The 12,961-nt window shown below is 38.8% G+C and overlaps 2 protein-coding genes across 7 annotated transcripts in view; both read left to right on the top strand.

The window, feature by feature from the left end:
- map4k2 (mitogen-activated protein kinase kinase kinase kinase 2) overlaps positions 1-6,882 on the top strand; it is a 38,240-nt gene extending 31,358 nt beyond the window's left edge. For 5 of the 6 annotated variants that reach the window (XM_028038536.1, XM_028038540.1, XM_028038537.1 and 2 more), the window contains 11 exons: positions 622-701; positions 860-920; positions 1,008-1,131; positions 1,272-1,330; positions 1,650-1,753; positions 3,426-3,603; positions 3,679-3,747; positions 3,833-3,919; positions 3,999-4,069; positions 4,158-4,213; positions 5,344-6,882. In XM_028038536.1, coding sequence (XP_027894337.1) covers positions 622-701; positions 860-920; positions 1,008-1,131; positions 1,272-1,330; positions 1,650-1,753; positions 3,426-3,603; positions 3,679-3,747; positions 3,833-3,919; positions 3,999-4,069; positions 4,158-4,213; positions 5,344-5,431 — 977 coding nt within the window. In that variant the 3' untranslated portion in view covers positions 5,432-6,882. Of the gene's footprint in view, positions 1-621; positions 702-859; positions 921-1,007; positions 1,132-1,271; positions 1,331-1,649; positions 1,754-3,425; positions 3,604-3,678; positions 3,752-3,832; positions 3,920-3,998; positions 4,070-4,157; positions 4,214-5,343 lie in introns of those variants that run through there. The other variant, XR_003598174.1, reaches the window with a different exon arrangement.
- A 1,297-nt stretch (positions 6,883-8,179) lies between these two features.
- LOC114157518 (RNA-binding protein 4.1-like) lies at positions 8,180-12,500 on the top strand. Its single transcript, XM_028038569.1, has 4 exons — positions 8,180-8,326; positions 10,584-11,012; positions 11,317-12,056; positions 12,208-12,500. Exons 2-3 carry the CDS (start codon positions 10,601-10,603, stop codon positions 12,039-12,041), a joined length of 1,137 nt encoding a protein of 378 aa, XP_027894370.1. The 5' UTR covers positions 8,180-8,326; positions 10,584-10,600; the 3' UTR covers positions 12,042-12,056; positions 12,208-12,500.
- The last annotated feature ends 461 nt before the right edge of the window (positions 12,501-12,961 follow it).

The following is a 12,961-nucleotide window of genomic DNA, read 5'->3' as shown; positions in this document are numbered from 1 at the left end:
GTCCAATTCATATCCAGGTATGGAGATATATTTGTAAACAGATTAAAATTTAGTTTCCAGTTTGAACCCTGCTGTAAATCAGTTCATAATGCCAGTTGGTAAAATGTTTCATAGCCTAACTGTGACATCTGTTCTCCTGAGCAAGCATGTCATCTTTACTTCAAAGCAAAAGTGGTCTTTACTAAAAAAGCCTGAAACATTTAAAGGTTATTTACATACAGAACATCTGTAAACATTTCTGTGACTGATTACTGAGTGATGAGGAAAACGAGGTGTGGATCATCATCCTACAGCTCGTAGAGCCACCTTTAGAACCATTGAGCAAGTTTATGAGATGCCAGCTGTCTTATGCTTATCTCAGTGGGATTTGCTAATTGTTATAACACTATAACAACACAAGCTACCAACAAAGCATTTCCTTCCATCTCATGTGTTCAAATACAAAAGGATGTTCTGAATGCATAAATGCAGAATGCAACACATTGGCTTCCTCTGGAAACAGAAAGGGTGTACTTAGTTTTCCTCATACCTGTGCAGTCACTCATGGACATTTCTTTTCCCCCATGACTGCATTCAGCTGGAAGTAATTCTCTCACTTTAACTCATTCATCTCCTCCTTAGATCAATACCTGATTCTTGGAGCAGAGGAAGGTATTTACACATTGAACCTAAATGAACTTCACGAGGACACACTAGAAAAGGTGAGAGAAGATCTTATGAACTCACACACACATTTTCTTGTCATGTTTCAATGCTCCCCATCCTGTCCTGAAAGAGATCAGGATATGTTTATTCCTCATATTTCTTCGACAGGCGTATGAACGCTGTTCGGTAAAGCTAACCTCGTTTCTGTCCACAGCTGCTCCCTCAGCGATGTACGTGGCTCTATGTCATGAATAATGTGCTGATGTCTGTGTCAGGTAAAGTCTCCTCAGTATGCTGCTTCTATAAGACGACATGTTGAGCTTTATGGTATCTGCCTCTCTAACACCGGGTCCTTTGTGCAGGAAAGTCGTCGCAGCTTTATTCCCACAGTCTAACGGCTCTGTTTGAACAGAAAGGACATCTGCAAAAAAAACACGGCAGCTTGTCTCTCAGTACCAATCGCTTCACTGAGAGGATCATTCCCAGGTCGGTACAGGTCAGAGATTGGTACAGGCTGGGCAGTTCAGGCAGAATACAACATTTAGAAACTTTCAAATATCCTTTGTTTAACCTTGTACTGAAGTTTTTTCATTCCTACACTGAGCCTTCTTTCCTCCCGTTTCCAGAAAGTTTGCCATATCTGTGAAAATTCCAGACACTAAAGGCTGCCGGAGATGTAGCGTGGGTAAGTGATTCAGACCGGCTCTAAAGTAGTTCTCACACATTTTCCAGAGATAATCAAGAGGGATGCAGTGTGAGAACCCAAATGTCCACGGCACTTGGTCCAAAACTTTTTTGGACTATTTTTTTCGCCCCGTTTGTAAGAAATGTGGAAAATCAGCAGCTGAGTGTTTCGCATTGGCAAGTGTCAACAGCCTGAAGCAAATTCTCCACACATTCTCCATAATATCCCTGGTGCTTATCTGAATAAACAGCCCAAGTGCTTCTTTTTCATGTACTGATACCAACAAAGTCTTCAGTGTTGTTGTTTTTCCTTACTGCAGCGAGAAACCCCTACACAGAGAGTACCTTCCTGTGTGGGGCGGTTCCCTCCGGCCTGGTGCTGCTGCTGTGGTATGAGCCTCTCCAGAAGTTTATGCATCTAAAGGTTAGTGCAGATATGTTGTCCCACAAGCACTGTGACATCCACTACTCAAAGTACAAACAAGATCCGTTTTCTTAGTTTCTGTAATTAACACCAGGATTTTATTAATTGTCATGTATGAACAGAACCATGAACTCTAATCCAGCCCTCAAGTTCAGCAGTTATCTCATATGTTGACAGCTGTACTAAGAAGAAATGCAAGCAGGAAATGTGTAACTGGAGTTAATGTATGTTTGAATGTTTACAATTTGCTCACCTTACATTTGGCATCAAAGGTCAGAATTTTTTAGTTCAAGTCAATGAAAAATACTTGGAACAACTCAATGTCGGAATTCCACCTGGAAAAGTTGGAGACTCCTCACTGACACACCATGTTGGACTTTATGTTACATTATAACATAATGTAAAACTTACAATGAACACTTTATTTTCACTTCTGACAGGTTGCAACTCATTAAAAGGGCAGTGTTAAATGTTTTCCAGGCACATAGAGAACTATTTAATTGGCAGCGTTATTTCAGCCCAGGTTTTCTGGTAAGGAACCACAGTTAAATATAACATCGGACCAGATGGAGCTTCTATGGAGAGAAGAAAAGTTGAGAGAAAACATAAAGCTCTCAACTTTATGTTGAGATTTACATAAAGTTCTCAACATAAAGAACTTTATGTTCTTTATGGCAATCATAAAGAACATAAAGCAGAAGAAGTACCCTTCTTCTACTAGTAGAAGAAGAAAGTAAGAAAAGTGGTCAGTTTGTCCTGCAGCATAAGCCTGTAGAAACGTAACTACAGATATAGCAGGATAACTTTGCTTCCATTCAAATCCGTCAGTACTTTCCAGACGTTCTGAAATATGAATCTCAGTTTTTGTGACACGGTTAAGTGTGTATATTAATCTTTTTTGGTAGGTGTAAAACAAACTCCTTTCCATGCCAGAGGCATTGTTCAAATAGACATTTTAGTTCAGCAACTTGTACTGTTTTATACGCAAAGCACCTTTAGAGACTCTAAACTCAGAGTAGATTCAGATTATTCCTGAATAGATTATTCTATTCCATCTATTCCATATAATCCTCCAGCAAACAGTTTCCTGAACGGGGACACAAATTTTCTGACTTTAGAAAATAAACCAGCACATTTTCAGGGTCATTCAGTTTCTTCTTGGGTCCAAATGATGTGATGAGATGCTACACTGAAGTATTGCTGCCCTCTACTGACATTTTAAGTAATTTTTCCCCAAACAATTTATGGAAGAGTTACTGAATGTGTTTATTTTAAGTTAACATTTAGCAATTTAAGTAGTGTTAGACTCTTTTAATAAATAACATTTTATCTAATACATGTCGTTTCAGTGTTAAATAGAAATATTAGCTGATGTTTATGAGATGTTTATTAGATGCAAGATTTCTTTTGGTGATGTGAAAATGATCTTTTAGTGTATGAATGTTACAGTTGCTATCAACTCGTACAGTTAATTGCAGCCTAGTCACATTGCAACTCTCTAATGCTGCTGGACTCTAAGTGTTATTTAAGTACTTAAAGATTTTATGTTTGCTTGATAAAACTTGTCTGACCTGAGCGACCAAGCACCAAGCATCTCCCACCTGCATCCTAGTTTTTAATCATGTAGCCTTGCTGCTCCTATTTCTGCTGATTCATTCTTCATCTCTTTCAGCACATACCAGTGCGACTACCAGAGTATCTGCCAATATTTGAGCTTCTGGTTCTGGTGACAGATGAGTTTCCCCAGCTTTGTGTGGGGGTGAGAGAGTCTAAAAATGAGGAGAGTCCAACCAGCCAGCAGCTCAAGTTTGATATAATCGAGCTGAATGCTCCTCCTGCTTCAGTGCCAGGTAGGATAAACCACCATGCTTCCCGTCCCTTTAGACCCTGAGCCTCTCAGATCAAATGATGTCGTCTTTCTGCAGATGGTGGCGCCCTCCGAGCTGTACAGGTAACCCAGCTGGACCGAGATACAGTTCTGATTACAACTGAAAGTAAGTCACTCTAATGTCATCAATAAAACACATTTCGGGATGATTTGTAATGAACTCTGCTTCTGTCCTGATGCTGACTGTGCAGAAACTGTAAAGATAGTGGACCTGAAAGGGCTTCCATCCAAAGAGCTAGCAGCTGAGATCGTTTTTGACTTTCCAATTGAAACACTAGGTAACAGCAGCGTTCAGAGTCCCTCTCTAAGCTCGGCTTGTCTGTGCTGACAGCTGAGTAACGCTCCGTATCCTGGCAGTCTGTTTACAGGACAGTGTGCTGGCTTTCTGGAAGCATGGCCTGAAAGGAAGGAGTTTCCATTCGGAGGAGGTGAATATCTACACATCTGTCAAGCTGAGTCCTTTGCCTGTTATGTGGCAGAATTCACAAACCTGAGTCATGTCATTTTGAACGGCAGGTAACACAGGAAATCACAGATGAGAGCCGAGTTTTCCGAGTTTTGGGAACAAATAGGTGAGATAACGAAAGAAAACAAACATTCGTGTTCTATTGAGTATTCATAGGCAGGCCTGAAACAATTGATCAGATTAAATGTGATGAATCAGTTATTGAAATAATTGTCAACTAATTATGAATTGATCAATACAGACTTAGTATAGTCGGAGTATACAGACTTAAAAAAAAGACCATTTGCTGAAAGAACAAAAATATTAAACCAAAAACTGTACAACAAATATGTATATTTTCATTTAATATATAAAAACTTCCTTGTCTATAAATATGTCCTACACAGAACTCCTGAAGTGGCAGTTTTAGCTTCTTCTGGTTCACCTGATTTTGTTTAAAAAATATCATATTAATCATCTTCTGCTATCCAATTATGAATAAAAAAAATGTTCAACAGATCAGCCAACACAGGACTGATGTTCAACCAGCAGAGAGTGTTGAACTTTTTACATGTTGATGTTAGGATTGTTTTTAGCTGTAGATGCTAAAAAGAATACAAATGATCAAGAGTTCACTAAAGGAATGCTGTTACCGCATTTCAGGAAATTAGATAAATGTAATTATTTATTTGTATTTTTACATACTTCCAATATTTTACAAAAAATGCTTAAGTGGTTAATTGAAAAATCTGCAGAATGTTCCAATCCTTTGTCCAATTTATTGATTATTCATTAGAATAATCAATAGAATAATTGAGTACTAAACTGATAGGTAGTTGCAGCCCTGCTCATAGGAACAGTGCTGAGTGATTTGTAAAGTTTAAACTTCTGGAAAACATTTTTTTTCATGAAGCAGGTTAGTGTTTAAATTCCTTCCAGTGTGTCTTCCTGGAATATTTTTTTTATATTTTTATCCATTCAGATGGTCAAATATATTAGAAATATTCAGAGCATCCAGACATGATTTCAAGGAGATGATTGTAATGCGATATATTGTTCAACTCTAATATTAACAAATAAGATAAAGATGATTCTAGGAAATATTTTAGATATATACTTTTATCAGTGAGAGTGTAACTTTAATTTCAGTTTTGCGTAGCAGTTGTCTTGCAGAAATAAGAAGTATTATCAAACTGACCTAGTTTTGTGTACTTTGGATGAGTAAGACCTTTTTCCTTTTGTTCCTGCACTAAACAGAGACATCATCCTTCAGAGTACGCCGACAGACGACCCTTCAGCGCTGAGCAACCTGTACATCTTGACTGGTCATGAAAGCAGCTACTGACCTGGAAAACAGGCTGACTTCTTAAAGAACAAGAACCAGAATGTTCTACCTGCTCAAGTTTAAGAAGCGATCCCCTTTGCATGGAAGGCGGACCCCTACTGGCAGTTTCTGCAGGGACACGGCTCCCATCCCACATCAAGAGGCATGTTGCTAAGAAACGGTTGTACAACTTGTCAGTTTGTTTAAGGAATGGCACAGCTGAAGCAGCATCAGCAAAGATTGTGATCTATCTTGCCAACTGTAGTCATAACACAACAGGGGGAAATGGGACCTTACACCAGAAACCTGGGTTGGATATTTTCAGTCCCCCTTCAGACACTGTGACCTACAATCTCCTGTTTTTTTGTAATAAGAGAGTTTAGTTGTATGATGAATTGGCACTTTATCCAGAAAGTGAAGGGAACATTTGCTTCTATATCTGAGAAATGCTAAAAAAATAAATAAATGGTGCAGTCTATGGTTCTGCTTCCTGTGTAGAACTGAAATGGACCTCAGTATCTCCATGTCAGACCAAAATAACTGGGATGATTTGGTATTTCTCCATTTTAATGTTTTTCTTCTATATGCTGAAATTTTTATTGAAGGGTTTAACTGAATCAGAGTTTGTCCACAGTCCTAACAACCTAATGTGTAACATCACAATTTTCAGTAAAAATAGCCAGTTCCTTAAACATTGGTTCAGTTGAGGTATAATTTGGTCCACATGGAAACTAATGATTGGTATGCAGATAATTTCATTTGTAAAGAGCTGGGATGTCTAGAGAAGAACCAGAGGGTGTAGACGCTGTCAGCAGGGATGGAGTGATGAGGCTGCAAGCTGTTTCTCTCTCTTTCTCTCTCTCTCTCTCTCTCTCTCTCTCTCTCTCCCTGTCTCTCACGCTCTCTCTTTTCTTCCTCTTTTTCAATGTGTCCTGTCTGACAGTGTGGCACTCAGAATTGTTGTGTGACTGCCAAAGTGAAGCCAAACTGATTTACTTTCACAAGTGGAGCGTTGCAGATTTTGCTTTAATGCTCCATTAGATATATATCAAAGTTTATTAGAAAATGCTTTGAGTTTATTTCAATTCTAACATGGAGATAGAAAAAGAATTCATTGAAAGAGGTGAGTCCAGATGGCTTGGACATCTGATCCTCTTGGTGCCTTTCTCTGAATTAACCTCTTTAGAATCATAAACTTTATGTGCCATCTTTTCTGAATAATTATCCAAAGACTAAAAATACTTTTATCCAAATTGATAAGCATCAGCAGTTACTTCTCTTAGGTCATAGCTGTTTTAATTATTTGTATTTTCATAACATACTTTGATGTTTTAGAGCAGCAAACTGATAAAATATTGATGTTGGCCATAATATTTAAAAAGTTTTGCAAGGGACCAGATGATTAGAAATGAAGGGAACCGACTTCTTAATACAGATGTGCATTTAGTTTAATTAAAGTACTGTTGATAGAACAATTCAGGTGTACTAAAAGTCTCAATTCCACTACATTGCAGTTGTCTGTGATTGTGTATAATGATATTTATGTTATTTATACTGTAAGCTGTATTAATAACTCCCCTTTTTTCTGAGACACATTGGGAGACAGTATGCATTCCAGGTTGATTTTTTTTTATGTGTTTTGCTCTGTATATATATATATATATAACAACTGAGAATGCATTTCTAATTTTACAGAATTTTTAATATGAAAAAAAATAAAGATTTTAATGTCCTCTATTACTTACTATTACTATTACTATTACTATTACTCTCATAAATAAATTACATAATATATAAAAAATATATAAAAGGATATTCAATAACACACATTTTATTAAATCTGAAATCAGTGGGTTCATGTTTGAGACTGATAAGTATTACTGCTTATATAAATAGAAGCAGTAATACTCATACAGCAGCTTGTTTGTCACAACTGCCAACACTGCAGGTCAGCCTGTGGGTCATGATGGGACAGGCAAAGGCTGGAACCAACTAAAGAGTGTTGGGAAGTTTTCAACTTTATTGTGAAAACGTCATGGAGACTAACAGCATCTGTCTTCTGTCACGAAGGTTTAAATCTTGTTGCATCAATCAGGTTCTAATGTAATACTTAAGGAAGACAGATGGCTGCTGTAAATGAACAGGATCTATCAACTGTGCTGTATGACAAGTTCTCTCTCGAATATGCATTATAAAACTAGGTGGACAATGCAAAATGTCACATAAAAAATATTAGAAAAAACCCAGAGTCAAAGCGAAAAACAGGAAAAGAGCAGCAATGTATTTACCACCAGCCAGTTTAGTTTAGTAATTTTACCTTAATTACAATTAGAGAATCTGTAATTTTTCCTGGAGTGCATTGCAAATCTACAGCAAATAGATTATACAGGTCAGAACTGTGGATAGTACACTAGAATGGTTGTGAAAACCACTTACAGGACTTGGTTTTTATCCATGTCCTCTTGTTGATTTAAATATTCTTAACGATTATCATAAAAAACAAATAATTATATGTTGTCAAAAAACTTCACTGTATACGTACTCTAAACCCCATACATGAGAACAACAGTGGGGCTTTACGTACCTGTACAAGGGATGAGAGAAAAAAAACTGTTTAGAGAACTAAAATCTAAACAGATTTTAGATTCCATTTTAAATTTGGAGTTTTTGACTACGTAGAGCTTAGCTTACAAGAAGATTGACTTAATGATGCCTGAAGACTAAGAAGGGGAGGCAGGGGTTCGGGGCGATGACACTGTATGTTGCGGTTCTCTCTCTGAAACAGAGGGTGGCGGTGATGGCGCCCAAAGCTTGATGGCAGCCATGGTTTTAAACTTAAGAAGAAGTCTGGACGAGCGCAGTAGCGCCATTTCGCTTTCCATTCATTAGTAAGAAGGCCTTCATCGCAATATATTGGTGAGTAGGACGTTTATACCTTATAACTTGAGGTAGACATGTTCGGTCAGAGAATGGAGATGTACTGCTGTTACTGTAGCGCTGATACAGATGGTTGAGGGGAAGTGAGCTGAAATACAACGGACCAACCAGTAAGTTAGCTAGCCATTAGCTCACTGATGTCACACTTTCTTGGTAACATAACTCATTAAATTATACTTCAATGAAATATTTTTTCTAATAAAACTACTTGTACATTATTTGTAATTATTTGAGGAGTTGTATTGTTGCATTCGAGTTGGTATTACTTTAGTAGTAATGGTATCGACGTTTAAAAAGTAATGTAACATTGGCGTTAGCAATTAGCTCCGTGACGTGAGGTTGAGCTCATGTTTACATCTTCACAATGTTAAGTATGTTGTGTATTTTGTCTTAACAATTAATTACAACACGAATTTATTTCACTTTTGGTAAATCTAGGAGAGAGGTACCGGGTTTTCAGTTTTACAGTAATATAATCGGGTTAATCCTTCTTAAAATATTTCCATTTTAAGGACAAGGTGGGGAGTTCTAAAGTTATGGCAGCTCTTAAAAATCAGTGTCAATATTTTCGTCTTTGAAATTGGGACCCAATTCTAACACCTGAAAGTAGACCAGGATCAGCATCTTGAAATTTAAATTTTCTTTCACCAAATTTCTTGCCACTTCAGGTTCTGCCTTGAGGGTCAGGGAAAATAGACTTCTGGCATATTTCTTTATTGAATTTGGAGCCGAATGCTTCATAAATTAGCAAATCTCCTTGTCTGCCCACCCAGTGGACAAGATACATTTTTCTATCCAATCACAGTAACAAAGCTTCTGTGTTTGTAATTAAGATGTATGAAACCTGCTGCAGCCAAGAGTTAAGCAGAGATTTAACCTTCTTTGATACTTTCTCTGCTTTTGAGATCTTTGGAAATAATCTTCCTTAAATACTTGAGGCTTTACAGGAATACCAAGCACACCAATTTAAGGGTGGTCATGGAAGTACTTTACATTTTGATGAAAATGGTGGGGCCTCTGGCCTTCTGTTGGAGTTTTTTAATCTTTGTCTCTGTGCACCACCACCCAGGTTTGTTTACCAGTTTCAGGGCCTGACTAAAACCCCTCAGTGTAAATTACCTTGACAAGTAATGAGAGTTGGTTATAAATGAAAACAGGCTTTTAAAGCCAAAAAATGATCAAATGTTACAAGCCATGCATGTCATACAAATGGAACATAGTTAAATTCACTGTCCAGTGCTGGACCACACTTAGCTCACCTTAGGGATGTGACCAAGTGAGGCAAAGATTGAAGCGGGAGTTTAGCTTTTTATTCTTCTCTGCAATCTGTACCTTCCTTAAAGGGTAGTCTAATCAGTTTCAGTCTGTTTATGTATGACTTTCTGCAGTCACACATAACTATGGTTATGTAAGCCGCAGCATGTGCATGTAAGCAGATAAAAGAGATGGAGGGAAACACAGAATCCACACCACTTCAGAGTTTCTACTTTCACCTTACAGATATTTAGTTCAGCAGCATTTAACTTTAGAGCCTGAGCAAGGCTGTCGATCATTGAGCTGTTTTCCTTAATCTGATAGTTAATGTCCTCCGACTTTGTCTCTTGTATGTCAAATCTGGGTATTGTTGCCAATATTAGCTTGAGAGACAGTTCATCACTTGGTCTACCCCATTTCTTCTGTGGGAGCCCTTATCTGGTCGTCTAGCTTCTTTTCTATGGACCAGATTTCTCAGTTCCATACTTTCCAATGTCAAGTCATTTTGTAGCAGATCTTTGGGCTCCTTAGCAGGTTGTTCTTCCAACATTTGTACGCCTTTTCTTGATCACTTTTGTAATTGATTAAAATATTAGAGTAGAGTATAACCCTGAATATTAGTGTGAGAAGCAAAAGCTTCACTTTTCAAAGACAGTAAGAATGTCTTCTCGGTCCACCATCTTGTCAAACCTCTGTCAGAAAGTTTGTTTCTCAATATGCACATAATGCCATTTACCTCTAAAGCTGGAACTAAGCAGGGAGACTGACTTGTGATCCATAGCCAGGTAAATCTGTTAATTATTCTGTTCTATATTCATATTGTAATTCGTTACAATGTGAAATATGACTGGATGATATCTGATGTTCAGTGATTTTCACCTTCTTTCAGAACTTGAGTGAATAACAAATATCAGCTTTTAGGTATGCTTAATGTTGGAATCTTTGTTCAGCATGAGATGACATATTTTTATTACTCTTCTAGGAAATTCAAACGTCATCATGGTGAAAATCTTCATTGGCAACCTTGCATCGGAAACTACTGCCAAGGAGCTGCGAGAACTCTTTGAAAAGTATGGCAAAATCTCGGAATGTGATATTGTGAAAAACTTTGGTTTTGTTCACATGGACAACCTGTCAGAGGCAGAGGAGGCCATCAAAAACCTCCACCAGACTGACCTGAACGGCTGGCGCATGAATGTGGAGATGAGCAAAGGCAGAACCAAATTCAGCACCAAACTTCATGTCGGCAACCTCAGTGAAGAGGTCACAAGTGAAATTCTTCGGGCCAAGTTTGAGGAGTTTGGCCCGGTGGTCGAGTGTGACATTGTCAGAAACTATGCCTTTGTTCACATGGAGAAACTGGCGGATGCCATGGAGGCCATTGATAAGATGGATAACACAGCCTTCAAAGGTGAACTCTTTGGCAGGGAAAAGCTCCTTGTCTTTTCTCTCAGTTGATACCAATGTTGGATCCTTTCGTTGCATTACCTCATGGACTGCAGTTATTCACCAATGGGTTTTGCAGAGTTTTCTGCAAGACCAGTTGAAAGTGTTATAGGGGCAGTTCGCTGACAAAATATCACCATAAGCTGGCTCTAAAAATGATTCTCCTTCGCATTCATTATCGGTCACATTCCTTTACCATGTTCTAGTCGGTAAGACCCTATTCGTGTCGATCCTCTCGGTCTCATGCGTTTGTTCTCTCTCCTTACAAGGCAAGCTGATCAACGTCCGACTGTCCACCAGTCGGCTTCGCCCGGCCCCGGGAATGGGAGATCATACTGGCTGCTTTGTCTGCGGAAAACACGGTCATTGGTCGAAAGACTGTCAAGTCGGTCGGGACGATAGCTACGGTGATGGCACAAGATTTCGCAGCGTCCGGGAGCCCTCATATGGCATGGCCGCACCTCCACCAGCTGATTACTCTATGTATAATCGAGCTAGTTATGCTGGCGGGTTGCCGCCGCCTCCTCCTCCCCCGCCACCTCCTCCGCCTAATCGTGGCTATGCCGCTCAGCTGGGGGATTGGTATGCGAGCCGAGCTGCAGGCGCATATGCAGACAGGTCATATGTTTATGATCGTAGCCGTCTCTACAGCAGTGCTGATTACTATGAGAAGTACAGAGCTCGGCCTTATGGCTCAAGCTATTTCGAAGAGCGTCGTTTGCCCTATCTCCCACCTCCGCTCCCTCCACCTCCCCCTTCTTCTCTTCCCAAGGTCTCACCCAGTGTGGATCCATATGACCGCCGGCCGGTGCCTCCAGCTTCATCAGTCCCTGCATACTACACACCGGAACACAACCCAATCAGACGAGTACCGGTTGTCTCAGCAGCCTACAACTACGAACGAAAGCGGCTGTCTCCAGTTCCTGCTACCACAAGCTCCTACTCTGTTTCACAGCCAAAAGAACATTATGCACAGCGATATGCGCCTTACTAAAGCTTTGGTACCAAGGTATTGGCTTAAATAAGCTCCTAATTTTCTTGTAACATATCTTTTAATTAAGCACTTGAATCTTAGAATTAATGTTTGTTCATTATCCAGCCTTTTCAAAGAGTACTTGACAAGACTTGTTTGTAAAAGGAAATGCTTTACTCTCTTCCAGGTCGGAACTTCAGGACTTTTTTAACTCTTTCCTCAACCTCTACAGTCCCATCACTGTATGTAGCATCCAGATATGAACGTAGAAGATGTCTGGTTTAGAAATGGGATGCCGGCTACCTGCAGAAAAGTTGTTCACATTCACAAAAGGATGACTGACAAAATGCAGTTTGACAAGTTTTCAGCTATTTTTCTTTTTAGTTATAATCTTTATTTTGTTCCATACATACGGCAGATTGTTAAAATCTGAAAATGTTTTTGCTTCGAATTTGTCATATAAAAATGTGCTGAATCAACTTTTTCTGTTTTTGTTTTTTGTCATGTGAATTTACAATATTTCACTGGTTGCCAGTAATGCAAGCCATATTTTTTCTGTTGGTGGCTTGTTCTTAATTGATGACTTAAGCTTTTTTTATGTAAAGTGAAACATTTGTTGATAATATTCATTGACTTATGATCAGTTTGGCTTACTTTGCTTTCCTTCCCTTTGGGTGCCTTTGATTTCTTTAAAGTTAGGTGTGAAGTATTTCATGTTAGCCAAAAAGGTAACAACATACCTTTTTTTTAAAAAAAAAGAAAGAAAAGAAAAAAAGTCAGTTATTTGGGTGTTTTGGCTCTGCTCTCCGATAGAAAGACTGAAATCCCAGTTTCACGACATGACTCTCTCATAAGGACATTATGGAAGGATTTAACTACTATGGGGGCTTCTGTATATGATGTTGATGGTGAGATGGATTAGAGGTTTGTTGCATTCACAA

The sequence above is a fragment of the Xiphophorus couchianus genome, chromosome 14 (genome assembly GCF_001444195.1).
Source record: "Xiphophorus couchianus chromosome 14, X_couchianus-1.0, whole genome shotgun sequence".
NCBI lineage: Eukaryota > Metazoa > Chordata > Actinopteri > Cyprinodontiformes > Poeciliidae > Xiphophorus > Xiphophorus couchianus.
This window is presented reverse-complemented; position numbering and strand designations above follow the sequence as displayed.